This window comes from Idiotropiscis lumnitzeri, chromosome 19 (genome assembly GCF_059441095.1).
Source record: "Idiotropiscis lumnitzeri isolate Australia: NSW breed Sydney's pygmy pipehorse chromosome 19, RoL_Ilum_1.0, whole genome shotgun sequence".
Taxonomy (NCBI): Eukaryota; Metazoa; Chordata; class Actinopteri; order Syngnathiformes; family Syngnathidae; genus Idiotropiscis; species Idiotropiscis lumnitzeri.
The window spans coordinates 4,895,760-4,913,072 of record NC_142409.1 but is presented as its reverse complement, the minus strand read 5'-3'; the positions used below and the strand labels follow the sequence as shown (position 1 = coordinate 4,913,072).

The following is a 17,313-nucleotide window of genomic DNA, read 5'->3' as shown; positions in this document are numbered from 1 at the left end:
TTATATACCTTTATATGCATTGCCAGTACAAAATCGTTCTGTACATGCAGTAAGCAATTAATTTTATTTCAACATGGAAAATTGCGGCTTATACCCCGGTGCGGCTTGTTTTTTTTTTATTATCATTATTTATTTTAATTTTTTATGGTTGCTGCGGCTTATATGCGGGTGCGCCTTGTTGTCCGGAAAATATGGTACTGCGGTTGCATTATTCCTTGTCCAAGTGGTCAATAAAAACATTTTATTATTGTCGAGGTATAAATATTCAAATGATGACTACAGGTGTTCCTCATTTATTGTTTTGAAAGTTTGCATATCGTCAATGAAAAGAAAGGCCTTTGAAGTTGGACACAGGTGAGTGACAGATTTGAATGATTACATTTGCCAAGTATATGCGGTTTAAGCGCTGGCGGAGCTAGAGTGGGGGAAGTGGGGTAGGGGTGGCGGGCCACAATGGGTTCTAAAATTTGACTGACGGTGCCAATCAAAACAAAACTGTAATATCTTTGCTACAGCTCCCGTATTAGATCTCGTTAGGCTTTTCAGGTGTACTTATTGGTGTAGTATATGTAGTTATTTCCCACAATCAGGTTGAATTTCCTGTGTTGTGGTTAAAGTTGAGTCCATTAAAGTGTTCTCGCCGTTGTTAATACATTCAATTGATTTCCTCTTCCAACTCTGTCCTGCTGTTTACATTTCCATAAACTCTGCCCGCCTCACAAATCACTTGAAACCATTGTGACTTGCAAAGGCAGCCTTAAGTGGACCGTGCAGTTAAATCATGATTCACAATGAATCAAACATGCTGCCTGAGAGCGAGCTTGTATTTAAGTTGCAGGAACTTTACATATTTATTTATTTCTATAATCTCCTCCAGCTACTCAGCCTGTTTGATTTTATTCTTTTTTTTTTTTTTTGCTCTTCGGATCTAATCAGCCACATCTCTCAGCAGAAGCCTGCTGTTCGCACTAGCAGTGAGGTTCTTGTATTGTCCTGGTCCGCCGTAAAACCAGTCAAATGGAGTCCCTCGCATTAATTCGACCCCGCTAAGCTAATAAGGTCGAACAAGTCTCTTTGTATTGTGATGTTAAGCTTTATTGCTTGTCGTTTTGACCAGCGATGGACAAGGTAGGCTTTGATGAGGGAATTAGTCCTCCATTCTGTGGCTGTTATTCATAGCGCGCTGGAACTACAAGCGGCCGAGAGGGTGTCAAAAGGAGAGCTGGCCCTATTGCAAAGTGTCTCTCTTGTTGGAGCTGAAAGGGCGGTTATGAGACGATAAACCGCTTAATACACTGAGCTAATTGGATGAGAGCAAGGGAGACGAGGAATTAAGGGGCAACCCGAGAGGGGAGCGGAGTGCCGTGGCCCCCGCTATTCAGCTCTTTCACGGGGCCTGGGGAGGGGAGGCGACGTAAAGGGGTGGGGGCTGTTCATCAAAGCGCATTGGAAGCTCCACTCCCAGCGACTGAGTGAGTGAGGACTGATCCGGCTGAGTCCGTGGAGTGATTGGGCCTATTCTCCTCTCTGCTTGGGACGTGGTGTGAGAAATGAGGGCCCGGGATTCCAAATCAGGGGCCAAATCAAGACCATGAGGAGGTTATGAGGGAGGGGTGGGCATGGGTTGAGGTAAGCAAGGGATCCAGTAGGAGGGATACCTGGACTAACCTGTCACATGGGAGTGTGGTCACGGACATTACAAATGTGGTGTCTACATAAATAAATGAAGGACGCACCACAAATCAGTATTCCCCCCTGCACCTTCAATAGACGCCTTTGTTTTTCCTAAACGGGGGGAAAAAAACAGGAGGTTGTGATTTATTGACCACCATGCATTGTAGTAGACGTCATTACCGCAACACTGACATTTTTTGAAAATGCCATGATTCCGGTGAGTTGTTCCTCAGATGATAATTCATATACGCCTGTGAGTGTTTTGCATTCAAACAGTATATGCGTTGCTTATATGCCTGAACGCAACCGGAAGTAACTTTCACCACAAATTAAAATAACACAACTAAACACAACTTCGTATCACTGGCGTGGTGCGGAATCGTCGTGCCTCCTAAATATTACACTCCAACAACGGCATTTTTGTTCAACCATTAACATTGCATTGTCAAAGTGTGCAAGCGATTTTCAACGATTTAGATTGCGCAATAATTTTGAAATATCACACCCACACGTGCGGACTGACCAATGGTATAAATTTGTGGAAAATGTGAAAATTACCAAATTCTGAGATGCGTTGTGATTTTTTTTTTTTTTTTTTTTACTTTTGTTTTTATTCATTGATGATGTTTTTTATATGCAGTGGTTACTCGATAGGCCGTCTTTGGCAGTTTGCATTAGTTCGTATTAAGCTAGACAGACATTCATAATGCAAATGCTTTATTTATATACACATAATTTTATATACATAATTCTATATGTGTATATATATATATATATATGTGTGTGTATATGTATATATATGTATATATATATGTATATGTATATGTATATATGTGTGCATATATGTGTATATACGTGTATATGTAATATGCATCATTTTTGCAGCAGCAGGTGTGTCCCCTGCATGAGGCCTGTGTAAATATGTGAAGACATGAGAAGTAATTTGCCCAATATAACTCCCCCCCCCCTTGTCAGCTGTGTTCTTATTCCCTCTTGTTTGGAGTAAATTGAGTGATTAACAGGTGTCGGACCTGCAAAACAAGTCCACCGAGGGAAGAAGAGGAGGCTTTTTCACTGCGGCATTCAATCAAAAGAGGGACTAAATTAATCCTCTGGGTAATTTCACGCGATTTACACGGGTACCAAAGATGGGTCAAACGGAGGAGAATGTGCATTGATTGCTGTAATAGCCCCCACATCAAGTAAGATCCTCTTGGGGGGAGGAGGGGGAATTGGGTGGATTGGGAGGGGTGGAATTAACCGTGCGAGGTTTATGTGCGTGAAAGCCGGCTGATGAAGTGGTTTGTTACTTCATTAATGACAAAGAGGACTCACTTCCAGCGACACGGCATTACAGATGTTAAGACCAATTTAGCGGCTCTAAGCCTTTTTTTTCAAGGAAGTTTTGTCGCCACCCGCCCAGCTAAAGTGGTGGATCTAATTGAAAACCCCTCGCCTTTGTGCCTCCTTTCACATGTTGGGGATTAAGCTCATGAATATATGGTCTCTATTTTGTCAACTCGCCTCAAGAGGAGAGACACAACTGAAATATGTCACCCACTTTTTTTTTTTTTTGCCCCATGGTGCGGCAAACCGATAGTTTGAAAATGTTAAAAGAAAAAGCAGCATCTCCTCATAACACTTTTTATTAATAGTTCTATATGTCATTTCAGCTCTGAATGCCAAAAGACCTCATTTCATGAAGGTCATTTATTCAGATTAGACTTCTCAGTTCATGGGAGCGGAGGGGCGACGTTTAAACATAAATAATGATCTAAAAATCTAATAATTCATAAAACACAGATGGAGTTCTACACAAGGTGACATTCATCACACACTACACCGAGTGCAACTTATCAAAACATGGCCTCCTGAAATATACACAAGCTTCTGTTTTGAAAACGCATCACTTTTTTTGACTGATTTTTGTCCTCCCTCTTGACACAATATGTACAGCTTTCTTTCACGCAGTCATTCGAGACGTCCCAGCTTGGCTCTCGTGTCCTGAGGTTGGACTGGACACCGTACGTGGCCTGAGGACAGCTGAGCAGCGGGAGAGAAGTAATGCTTGCAGAGAAGACTCAAGTCAGGTCTGTGGACCGTTTTCCTTTGGTTCTGTGCGGGTGGCTGGACACATAATCGGGGGGGGGGGGCTGTGGCCGGCTTTTTGTGCCATTGGCTCAGCCCTCATCAATGCCTTCAAATGAACTGAAGTAGTAGTTGTGCGAGTGATTCTTTTAATTCATGCTTCACAATTTACCTACATTGCATCTCCGATAGCTTAACATAAGTTGAAATGCTTTTTAATGATGTCCATTTTGTTGTAAAACATTCTTAAATCCAGCGTGGGGAACCTTTAGTGCTCTGCGGGCCATATTCAATTTCTGAAAATTTTATTTAACTAGCGAACAAATTGTTTTTAAAATCGCATTGGTTGACCCGATTATGTATATGACCCATGGGGCCAAGGTTCCTCTTGCCTGGTTGAAGTAAAGATACGGCTAGAACATTATAGGTACATGTGAACAATCTAATTAGATCCGGAACAAAAACTGTATAAAACGAATTGGTCTTTATAAACACCATTTTGATTAACTGTGAGCAATTCATGTAGAACTGTTTATTATTGACTCCTTTTGTGTGCTGTAACGTATTATGAGAGTTTTTTTTAGTTCTTGATTTGCCTCATAACATACCCCAAATTTGACAAATATATGTAGTATCTATATTTTTGTTAGATCAGGTTTCTTTTGGACACACTCTAGTTTCGGATCTCATTAAATTGTTGTGGCCGGAGAGTCTGTAAATGTATCACCCATGCTCAGTGTATCTTCTGTTATTCGTCAGTGTTTATGTGACTTTGGTCGTGCTACTATGTTGGGGGTCGAAGAGCAGTGGCAGGGGTATCATCGAATGGGAGAGGGAGGCCTCGATATGTTCAGCACACCTCCTTCCCCGCTGCGCCGGGGGGCAGGATGTTGATCTGGGTGAGCTGAGCCGAGTGTTCCTTGGCCTTGAGGCGCAAGGCGGCAATACTGGAGGCTCGACGGTCCGCCGCAGCTGAGGATGAGGGGGCGGAAGAAGGGGTTGGGTCTGGGTGGATAGTGCCCGTGTGGGAGTTGTCGACAGTGGGGGCAGGCTGCCGCAGGAGTGCCGCGGCGGTGGAAGCACTGGTCAGAGGACCCATACTGGAGAAGAGCCTGCATGCATGCAACATGGAGAGTTTTCCTTTTAATTCCACTCCAAGCTGATTCTCTTTTGACATAACATGAAAATGTGATGGCAGAAGAGGAGGAAGACACATTTCCCGTTAATTAAGGCTTTCAGTGTCCCTCGTGGCAAATGAGGAGCTAATTGTGACATGTGGTGTTTGCAGTGTCAGCCCTCTTCACAGCTTGTTTTGCAGTATCACACATTTGGTTAATTTATTAAGACATTTGGCAGTGATTACACACCACACTGCGAATGGTTAGCAGTGAAACATTTCTAATCAGACACCCCGCGATAAATAGCAAAGTGTGGAAGCATCTGTCATTAGTTCGAGCGCTTGCTGTCATTTGGAGGGTGACCTTCCCAGAAAGTGGTTAGTGTATAAATGAATAGAAATAGAACAGGTGGAGCTCACCTCCCAAAAGTGGGCCCGATGAAAGCCGGGTGGCGAAACATGGCGGCCGTGCCCAGGAAAGTGCCCAAGCCGAGCGGGGTGGCCAGAGGAGGCGCGGAACCGTTGTGGTGTGGCGGAGCAAGGCCGGGGAAGGCGGCGGCGGCTGCTGCGGCGGCCGTCCATGCCGACTCGAGGGCGGGGTGCGGGTGTGGCGGGAAGGGTCCTCCTTCCAGGTAGTGACTGAGAGGGTGGCCTGCCGCCAAAGGGCCTGGGAAGGGCAGGCCTGCTGGGTGGGCCTGAACCCCCGCTTTTTCACGCTTCCTCCACTTGGCCCTCCGGTTCTGAAACCACACCTGGAGGAACACAGGCAAGGTAATTCAACACGCTTTATTAGGTATATTCAAGCATATTTTGTTAACCACACCTACCAAAAAAGGGCAACCATTGCCCAAATTATTGAACAATTTTGAGAGACAAAAAGTGTGTATTTTTTATTTGTTTTTAATATTGATAAGACAAAAAAAATCAAAATGAGCATTTTTTTTCCATCCAGGGCAAATGGGAAAGTGCTTAAGCACCACCGAGGGCCCATTTGTGCACATGCCCCGCAAGTGGGAAAAAACTCAAGTAAGCTGTTGTTTCCAAGTAAATAAATAAATACAAATCTGCCCTTAAAAAGATAATACTTAAAGTTAGAAGCATAAAGCTACACCTGTATCATGAGTTTTGGCATAGGTTGCCCCTAATAAGAGTGTAACCAAAATATAATAAACACCTCCCACTAAGATGCAGTCAGCTTCCATTCTCATTCACAAAAAGATAACTACCGGTCAATGTAAATTTAATACTTCTCTGACATTGCCAATCAAAACAATCAAACATTCTTAATGTAAATGGGCTATTTTCTTCAACATATTTTGCATTGAATCACATTAATCTGGTAGTTTGTATAATTTCAAAAATGCTTTGTTTTTGATTTGCTTAATTAGTTTTTTTTTAATCTATGGAGTATTTCCTGAGTGCAAGATAAAATAATATTAATAAAGGTCACCATAATTAATGTGTAATAAATTAAACTACAATTCGCAAATGACTGTTTGATCATCCTTTTTTACAGACATACACCAATACGAAAATGAATTTACCTAAAATGAGTTCAGAAATATTTTTTTTCGAAGTTTTATCAAAAATATTTTTTTCTTTTCAATTTTAGTTTTAATTTGTTTCTCCACTAAAATAACTTTGCATCACATCAGTGATTAAGTGCTTTTAAAAATATTGAACGCTGTTCTCCTTTTCAGGTGGACTGGAATTACGGTAATTACGCGCAAGGTAAACCGTGCCAACTAGCAGCCCCCTTAAATCTACTTTCTGTCTAATTAAACGTGTTTTTGTAGCCTGGCTTGGGTTGGAGGGGGTGGTTGAGGTAATTAAAAGCTCTGTTGACTAAAGACCCACAAAATTGCCGCTGAACTGGCTCCAATGACAATTAATGCGCTTTAAATTAAATTCTTTAAAGCGATGTAGAGCAAGTGGGAGTATTTAACTTTCCCACGCACCCACTCTCGCTGCTGGCCAGTTTGCACTGCAGACGCACAAAGAGCAAAATGTCAACAGGAGCAAAGTGATTGAGCGACAGCGACAGTACACACGCACACACTCACGCACGATTCCCAGAGGGCTGTTTAGCATTACACAGCCCCTGGGGAATTTATGAGTTTTTATCACCTCCTGATGGCGCCCGCTAAGTGATTTGTTCACCTCCAGCCCCCTAAAGAGACATCTGTTGTATCACCGTCGGCCATTGACCCTCCAGCCTTGTTTGAACTGTCTCTGTGGTTATGAGCCCCCGCTTTGGGCACGCACGCGCACGCTTTCAGCGCACTAGCGCGAGAGTGGGCTCCGAGGGAGGGAGGAGGTAGGAGCAAACACCTTTAATGGCCTCTCATTCGCTCCCAAGTGCAAAGCATGGGATCAATGCTGGTCTAACTGCAATCACGGAATAGGAAATCAAATAGCATTACCCAAACCCCCCCACCCCCCCCCCTAACCACGCCTCCCCTTTTTCCTTCTGATGGGAATCCAAATACCGCCCTGTCCCGGCAATATATTTACTCGTGCACTAAGTGAGCGCTTTATGAATCGCTTAATTGCCGCTAAAGAGCGATCACGCGCGAGATAAAGCGCCAATAACCGGAAGTGGTTCTTGTCGAGCACGCTATTTGTCGTCAGCCCCTCCCCATTAAACACGTTTTACAGTCATAAATGAGCACCTCGTATTGCACCAGTGACGCAAATATCCGGATGTTTCAGCTAATCAAAAATAAAATAATAGAATTTTAACAGTCAAACAGTTTTATGTGTTTATTTCACCTAGAAATACTTGCCATTTTTGCCCACCTACACAGATAATAATAATGACACAAGGACTGTGGAAAAACTGCCTTTCAAAAGGTGATAATGCTCACTTTTGACACAGTCATGCAGCGGCATTCGTTTAATTGTAATATTGTCGCACTGAATCACACTGAGAAGTGTTTTTTTTTATTTTCTGTCAGTGTCTGATTTGGAAGCAGATTTACGATGCAATGCGCAATTATCTTTGTCAAGGCAGAATATCGATTTAAATCGACATTGCATTTTCTTGATAATTCTATCTGGAATGCTTATGACGTCTGAGTATTTTTTGAAGAATACATTCAATTTTTTCCCAATTTAAGTGGGTTGTGACGTAATGACTAAAAGTGGGCGATTGACATTAAACATAAGAGATAAAGACACCTACTTGCACTCGGGCTTCGGTCAGATCCAAACGCATGGCGAGCTCTTCTCTGTACATAAAAGAAGAAAACAGAAAAGAAATTCAGCGTTTTAAATTGTTTTGTCCATTCCTGTTGTGCTTTGTCAACAATACATTTGGCAAAAAATAGCCTCGATTCTTTTCGTTTTTCTTTTTCTTATCCCACTTGCTAGAACTAAAAGACATCATTGTACATGTTCTATTTTCCCTGTCTGCATTCGGTGGAAATAGGCCTAGTGATTGTTAGATTTTTTTTCTCCCCCCCCCCCATCCCGGCCCTGTCACTGTAACAACATAATGGCTGGAATAATGACATCCAAACGAGTCTGCCACGCACAAAAGCAATTGAAGCTCCCTTCAGCTGCCGCGCACATGAGACTCACAAAATACGCTGTGAAAATATGAATACTTTAATCCCAATAGAAACGTGTTACAAAAAAAATAATCTTCAAGCCATAAAAGAGGCTGCAACAATTCCAGAAGTGAAATTACAGTCTTTATAAATACATTGATAGTCGCGTGTAATTTACATTTTATAATATATGAATTTACAACTCACATGGCAAATATTTATTGATTTATTAAGACTGTTTGTGTCAGTTTTTTTAAGTGTAATGTATGTATTTTTTATATTGATTTGGAAAGTAATTTAGAAATGATTTTTTAACATTTGAGAGCTAAGTGAGGCATGTATCTGATGGAACCCATTTATGATAATGCCCATAACGATGACGCTGTTATGGAGAAATTGCATTCGATAAATGTACATGCATATAGCGGACTTTTATTATTTTAAAAATAAATATTACTGTAAATAATAACCAAAATACTATCATTTAGGTCATTCGGATGAGGTAAAATTAGTTGATTTGTAGATTTGCAGAAAAATCTGAATAAAGGCTAGATGAATGAAATGAGGGCGTTACCTGGTGAAGACGTCGGGGTAGTGCGTCTTTTGGAAAGCCCTCTCCAGCTCCTCCAGCTGGTAACTGGTGAAGGTAGTCCTGTATCGTCTCTGCTTGCGCTTCATCATGCCCTCCTCCGAGTCACTGCCCGCCGACAGACACACGCTGTCCTCCCCGTCCCCGGCGTTCATGCCCTCCCTCTCCTCATCTTTGGGCGACGGGCTAGCGGCCGCGTCCCCGCAGCTTTCCTCCTCCGTCTTCACCGCGTCCTCGTCGAACTTCAACGCGCCGAGCTCCACAAGGCCCGGCGCGCCGCTGTCCTCCGAGCCCTCCCCGGGGCTCCGCTCGCCCTCGGTTCGGCACAGGGTCGCGTTCTCTCTGTACGACTTGCTGCGGCTGATGCTCACCTGCGGAGCCTGGATGATTTTGAGGCTCTCAGCGGCGCCTTCTAGAAGGAGCCGCTCGCGCTCCAGCTTGTCCGCCTGCTCCTGGAGGTACTTGCCTCCGGGGCCGTACAGGCGGCGGAGCTTCGGGGGCAGGTGCATGTCAGCGCTCAGGGAAAGCTCTTTGGTTGGCCCTGATCAGAAAAGTACGTTAATTCATCGGACACGATCCCGACCTCCGGTAAGACCCCCCCCCCCCCCACACACACACACAAAATAAAAAATATGACACCGTAATGAAATTTGAGAACCATCCCCTCATTTGTTTGGACTAGGGCTTAGGAACTCGAGAATCACAGTTCAAATCCCACTAGACAAAAATATCAAACGATGCTAATGTTGCCTGGCTCCTGTCGAGCTGTCATTGAGCAAGGCATCGCCCCCTTTCACGCAGACATCTCTTATGCCCGCGGAGTGCGTGATTTGCTTCGTCTTGGGCAACGCAAGATAGTGTAAAATGAATTTTACATTCAGGTATTATGAGTGCCTCAAATCCAAATAAAATAGAAAAATGTAACTTTAACGACTTGATTGTATCTCTCAGTGCGCCCCCAAAGATCCCAAATGCTAATATAGTTGACAACTTTATTCGGTCGATAGCAAAATAACAATACGACTTGAAACGATCTAATTTATTATTTATTTTTATTCAATTTATAAAACAAAACTTTTAGTTTTTTAGTTAATTTGTCTTTTCGTAGGGTTATTCTAAACGACTAAACGCAACACCAAGTTTATTTGTTTCTTTTACTGCCCAGTGATTCAATTGTAATGTAATTGTATTTTAAATTAAACGTCGACATCACTGCATCACAGTAAATACACAATAACAAATGTTATTTCTCTTAAAACATATCAAGGTTATATATGTGAAGTTATGTGCTGTATGTTTTTCTGCGCTTAAACAGCGCAATTGTGGAAAAAACAGCTTCGTTTTAAAAATAGATATCTTTACAAATGTATATATTACACCTCAATTTTTTAAAGACACTTAACGGGGCAATAATGTAAAAAGACGCAGTTATGAGTCCTTGATGCATCGGTAACAAAATCAGATTTTGTCATATGTTAACTAATTTACACTTGCAGTAATTTCCGACCTTAGCAAAATTAGCACTAACGTAATTGTATTAATAAAAGGCTCAATAAAGTTAACATCGCTAACAAAGTTGCCAACAACATTTTTGTTGCTCACCAAAGAAGTGTCTCACTTGGAAAATTATCAAGTTAATGACAAAGTGATGTAAATAAAAAATGAAACGTACCCTCCGGCGCCTTTTCGAGCTCCCTTCTGACTGGCAGGGCGCTTATGAGTCGGACCCTGCACGGGCTCCGGCGGCCCAGAATGCTGTCAATGCAGTAGGAGGAGAGAAGTGTGGGGGACTTGCTGCCTTTCCTCTCAGCCCTTTCGTGGACGTCCTCGTCAAAGTGGCCGCTCATGTCGACTCTTCTCCGGCCACTTTAGTTGTGTCGTCTGCCGTGCACAAGACGGGGCTCGCCTGCCTCGCTCCTCTCTGCTTCTCAGCAACTCACTAGCCCGCACCTCACACTCTCGCGAACACGCACGTGCTGGCTCGGTGGAGGCGCCTCCTGATTGGTGGACAGGCTTAGCGTGTGTGTCGAGGGAGAGTCGGAGGAGCAGCTTTATATATTTTACATTAAGGTTAATTTGAGGGGAGGGCGACAAACGCTGACATGGACTCCTTTACACCACACGGAATGAACCTTAATCTAATTTCTACTTTTATTATATTTAATTGTATTATATTATATTTAGTATATAGTTTAGTTATTTTTTTCATCACTTTAATTTAACAGAGACAAATTAAAAAAATATTTTTAAAGCCAGAAAAATAACAACAACTAAAAGTTAAATGCTACTTCTGTATGTTTTTTACTGCAGACCCAAATATTTTGTCGCGCATGACCAACTGACAAAAAAAAACTATTGTATTGAAACGGACGAATAATAACAATGATGATAATAATAATATTAAGAACAATACACATGTACTAGAACGGTATTAAAAAATAAATAAATAGGTATTTTAAAGTACCACTTGCGCGTGGGGGGATTGTAAACAAATAATAAACGAATTCATTTGTATTTTCTGTTATGATAATATTATTTTGTTACATATTTTTGCCAATCTTTTTAACATATAATCTAAATGCGTCCTTTCAAAACGGTGTCTGGCTCCAGATATGGATGACGTCTGCTTCTTTCGTGTGACGCAAATTGCTTGCCCAATACATTAATTTAACTAGAAAACCTCAGAACGATTCCAAATTTTAATAGAAAATATATTGCATAGCCATGTGTCTCATAATATGACATTAATTCAAAATTGTTATAAAACGGCAGCACTGTTTAGGATTCCAAGAGATATAATCTCATAGTAAATACGACTGCATATTTGGTATTTTTTTTTTGACTGGAGTCCTGGATAAAGTATACTGTACATCGGATTGTAAGTAATTGCTTGACATTTATTGTGCTATGTTTTCGGAAATCAGATTTCCCTTGCATACATATGGAGAATGTAATGTTATGTGCATGTCTGTCACTCTGCATGCTCTCTGCTGGAGACGGGAGGCTGACTTATTATAAAGTGAGGGTGATGAGGTGCCGCAAGGGAAGCCGGGATTGCACACAGGGACTTCACTGTGGTCGGGTGGTTGGGGGGGGCAGGCTGGGAGTGGGGGTTGTCTTTAGATGGAGAATGTAATTTTAAATGAAAGTCTATTTAACCCGCTGTGAATGGCGTGTGACCCCTATCCTCGCCTCAGAGCCCATCACTGTTAAAAGGATCATTTTCAGAATTCAATCCAAAAACTTGAGCAAGCTGCAATTTACTCTGCCCCCTTTCTTTCTTTCCTTGTCTTCTTCCCCTCCGATCTGTCTATGTAGAAGAAAGACGGCACAATGTCCAGAAAATTGCTCATAATTCCCAATTTTCTTTTTATTTCAGCCAGGTCATATTTTTATCTTTTTTTGTGTGTGTGACTGCTCACATATAGTTAAGGCTTCAGTCGGATTTTGATAGGATGGCATTTAAACAAACCCAACCCCGTTCTGTGGCCTCTTTCAATTTGTTATGAGACAAAATTGAAATTAGAGTATATGTCATCTTTTATTGACCACACGTCCACATATCAGTGCTGGTGTCACATTTAAATCCCCCGCAACTTCTAAACTTCCGAGCTTGTTTATTTGCAGGCAAATCAATGTAATGAGCGTAATAACAATAGGCCTATAAAATGTTCTTGGCGGTCACAAGCAAACGTGCCTTATGCAGACGGGTATTAGAGTCGCACTGTAATTTGCGGGCCACAATTTGATTCATTTATCCGCGCACTGTTATTAACCCTGTGGAAAAAGAGATGTCAGCCGCCATTTCGAGCAGCAGGACACCCGCGCTTTGTTTAAATGCACTAATTACGCGCATACATTAGAGGGGAAAGGAATAGACTGCGTGCAATTTTCACATTTCAAATTTTCCGTCTCGCTGCTTGCAGGTGGAGTGAAGACGCCTGGAAACAGGCTAAGCATCACTTTAGCACGTATGGCAAAAAGCAAATCTAACACAATATTTATAAACAAAATGCAAAGATTATATGATTGACACTGACAAAAAGGTGTTCCATTTTTGTGCTCTGTGTTTTTGGTGGTTGTAATTTGCAGTGATTGTAGCTAGTTGGCTCTATTGCTCTGTACAGCACTGTGAATGAGAAGTGTTTGTGACTTTATTTCACTCCATGGAATGAAATCTAATAATTTAACAACACAAAAAGAACCAATTATTATCATATAAGTATCATACATTTTACCTATCCCATACAGCGATATTTCTGTTGGGCGTGATTTATTCTTTATTTTTTGGGAGATATTGTTAATTATTTCTCGACCAATATCGGGTGTACCTATTATTGTGATTGCTGAGTAAAAAAGATCATTGGCGGGACTGGAGCCTACCCTTTAAAAAGCGTTTGTACTGCATGTCATTCATCTGGCGCCATCTTCTGGGTGGAATAGCAAAAGTCTACATTGAAAGACAGAGATCAGGTTTCATCAACTTTGTATATGTATGTGTGTATGTATATATGTAGCTGTCGATATATATATATATATATATATATATATATATATATATATATATATATATATATATATATATATATATATATATATATATATATATATATATATGTATATGTGTATATATGTATATGTGTATATATCTAAAATGATGTCACATCGCCCATTCGGCCTCCTCTCATCCTCGTTGTATGATGTCATTGGACAAGGGCCCCATTTCCGAGGTGCCAAAGCAGGAAGTGGCGGAGAGGGTGGTGTGAGTGTGTCGAGGAGCGGGAAAGGGAGAGCGGCCTTTGGAGGCGCGTGTTCGCAGAGTTAATTAGCGGTTATTAACAGGCCGCATAATGAGTGCGAGAGGGAGTCAATTTAATGACTTTGTTAGCGTGGAGTCGAGAGCGACAGGCAGGCACAGAGCGAGACAACAAAGGCACGCAGCCATCATGTGTAATTTCCAGTGCTAATGCGCTCTGATCGGAAACAAAGAGCTCTAATTTCGTTCAACTTACTCGATAATTTGTCCCTTATGTAAGGAAAATAATGAATGACGTAATACGTCAACAGGAGTATAGCTTTCTATTTGAAAGGACGAGGAAGCGGATATTAATGAGGGAACGTCAGGTGTGACTGCAGGCCTGTAATTATTTGCATCATACATTTTAATTTCAAATATGTCTCTGCCTACATTTCTCTCCCATCAAATGTATATCCTTATCCTCAGGGCTGGGCATTCCGTCCTAGGGACGGAATGGTCCAGCCGGCACTCCCATTATTGGGGCGGGAGGTGACAAATTTAAAATAAGGGTTCGATTAACAAAGGCCGGAGGTGGATTTTAGTATGGCCCACGAATCGGCCCTCACGCGTGTGATGAGCCTACTCCTGAAATGAGCAAACGACAAAAATTGCCTCTGTATGCGTCCGTAGGTGGGGGACTGACTGTCATAAAAGGGTCAAGTGCCCAGGTCTGCTGATGCTTATCCATTAAAACCTTAACTTCATTGCTTTTTGTTACAAGCCCATTTTAGTTTTATGATCTTTTCCTTCCTGTATCATTATCATAAGATTTTATTCTATTTTATTATAAATCTGTATTTAGCACAACAGTAATTTGTACGGTACCCTTTGGTACCCAGATTTACTTGGTTTTATATTGAATGATATCACGGTGGTGCTTAGAGATCTGATGACCCGCCCCAGAGGCGTGCTTAGATTGGAGAGCCTTACATCTGTTACAGAGCACTAAGTCTACTTCAAATTCAATTCCAGTTTGTTCACGCAGTGTCCTCATGACATATACTCTTTACAACAGCAAAGTCAACGTGCAGATGTTTTTAAGCGAAATCAAAGCAGAACATGCATCAATTACATAGTAATGACACCATCAAAGCTTATTGTGTGTGCCACTACTGCAAAATGACGGTGTCTTCACGCATGACCTCATCATTCCACAGATGGCTTGAATTATAGGAAAAGATGCAAGCGCCATTATCGCCCAGGATGGGCAGTAGGGGGGGCGTTGGGGTGACTCCAAGTCATCTGCTTGGATTCATAACGGGTTAAAAGGTGATTCGAAAGAGAAGAGGCTATTTCACGGCTGCTTTTGTCTCCTCTGATTACAACCATGATCACATGAATCCAGACTCTCGCCACCTCCCGAAGCTTGTGAGCCGAGGAGGTCATTTTCATCACCCTCGTCGCCAGTTGACCGTCCAAACCTTGAGGCGCTGTGTGTTTTCAAAGTCGTGTTGCCCTTTTATTGATTGCGCGTCTTCATTTTAATTCAATTGCGCCCGTGTAAAAAAAAAAAAAAAAGAAAAAAACTTCGACGAGAATCATCCGAGTAATGAGATAATCAAAGTAATATATGCAAATCAGTTATGATGCTAGCTTATCAAAACCAGAGTGCCCCCCCCCCTGCACCCCCTTGAGAGTGAAGAAGTCCTTTTATTCACTTAGCGGCAATACCTTGAGCGAATGACACCATGCAAATGACAGTTGATTAGACTAAATTAAGAGCCTGACCTTGTCTGAGTTTTATGTAAATGCTCTTTTTTTTCCCCCCTGCACGCTTTAATGTGATCAAAAAACGTATTTTACACATTGGCCCTATACTGCACATTTCCCATGTGGATAAGAAAAACAAAGTTGAGTCTGAATTCCCTTGAAAGGCTTGAATGATCCTCTCCACTAACGTTTGTGTACCTTGACCTAGGTGCAATCCCGCTGGGACACAAAGTGCGTCGTTCGAACTTCCTTGCTGGGAGGGAGTGCGCCTCCAAGATTGACTGTGCGCACAGTCGCTCGGGCGTCACAACAACACATTGTTTTAAAGCACTGCAGCTGAGACTTCCTCTCTGCGGGGCGTGCGGCCTGTCGATGGGAAAGGCCTAAATCCAATATAGATGGCGGAGGCGCGTTGCACCCCCGCTGGGGACTCTCAAACTTGCAGGCCAGGATCGAAGAGCCACCCCCACGACTCCAAATTGGTCGGAGAGGCTGTTGAGCTACACCCCCAAAGTTGAAGCTGCCTATGATCTAATGACAGCGCTGAGGATGGACGTGCGGAGCTGCATGTTCAGCTAAGACTCCACATGATTGATGTACACCTTATTGTTTGCTCTTGAACACTTATTTCTTTGACAGAGATCGTTCGCTTCAAATCAGAGCTCCCTAAAAATGCTACCAAGTCCAAAGCGGAGAAAATAGTCAGTGTGCTGTCAGAAATACCAAAGCAGTACTATTACGAGACACCTATATCCTTTGTGGCGCCGAGGCCCGGTTTTGTCCAAGTGTCTGAAGTCCCAATGTCTTTTTCCATTTTCCACTTTTGGTATTTTCTCCCTTTCATCGCGCTCCCGCCTCGTGTTTGTCCCGCCAATTGTACCTCTGTTGTAGTGCCACTTGTGGCTGTTTTCATTTCTCTTTTTTGATCTAAAATCCTCACAAAGGTAACAATGCTCAATTTTGAAGGACACTCACAGAAAGTTGTACATTTTACAAAACGTTTATTATAATGTCTATTATTGTTTATTTGGCAAGGCTGCAGTGTCATACTGAAAACGGTTTCCGTGTGTTTCCCTTCTTTAGTGAAAGCATAAGCAAACCTCTCAGTTTTAGTATGTGCAGGTGTTGTCGGGGCAAGTGAGAATTCTTAAAACTGGACATTATTCACACGTACGCCATTCATCAATGTTAACATGGAACAATTGAAAGAAAATACTTTGCACATAAGCCGAACATTTTAAAATTCAAAACTGCAAATACACAACATAATTGACATCAATAATTGATAAACCCTTTGATTAACTTGAAGGGATTGTCCTTCAGTAATTGTGCGTCTGCGTGTGTCTTTTTTTTATTTATTTATTTTTTTATTGTAAGCACCCCTCTCTCTTTAAGGCACATCTTTATAACCAAGCAATTCCAAAGCAATTTTCTCTGTGGGAGGAGGGTGTAATTTTCTATTCTGTGACACTGTGATGTGTAAGAAACTAGGAGCTGGCGCTAAAAGGCATTTGCAGTGCGCGTCGTGGTGTGGGTGTGAGTCGTTTTAATGGCCAACGCGGCTTGTGAGGGAGTGGGAGCCGTGTCAGGGAGGCCATCGTTTAATGACCCCCAAATAGCGCCCTCCTTGTTAGAGCTATCGTCCTGGAAACACAAGGCTTTTGAACCAGGAGAGCGCCACGCGCCGCAATAGTCTTTTATCTTCATATTAAACCATTTGCATAACATTAAGCCATAGATAGGATTCGGAAGATACTCACAGAGAGTCGGCACGTGAGACACTGAG

General features: G+C 42.1%; 1 protein-coding gene across 1 annotated transcript; it reads right to left on the bottom strand.

Annotated features, from left to right (window-relative positions):
* Positions 1-3,334: 3,334 nt before the first annotated feature.
* On the bottom strand, positions 3,335-11,026 carry arxa (aristaless related homeobox a). Its single transcript, XM_088283131.1, has 5 exons — positions 10,692-11,026; positions 9,005-9,560; positions 8,064-8,109; positions 5,300-5,631; positions 3,335-4,874 (listed from the first exon to the last, which is right to left on the bottom strand). The coding sequence occupies exons 1-5, from the start codon at positions 10,864-10,866 to the stop codon at positions 4,613-4,615; spliced, it is 1,371 nt and encodes a 456-aa protein (XP_088139257.1). The 5' UTR covers positions 10,867-11,026; the 3' UTR covers positions 3,335-4,612.
* Between the last annotated feature and the right edge of the window lie 6,287 nt (positions 11,027-17,313).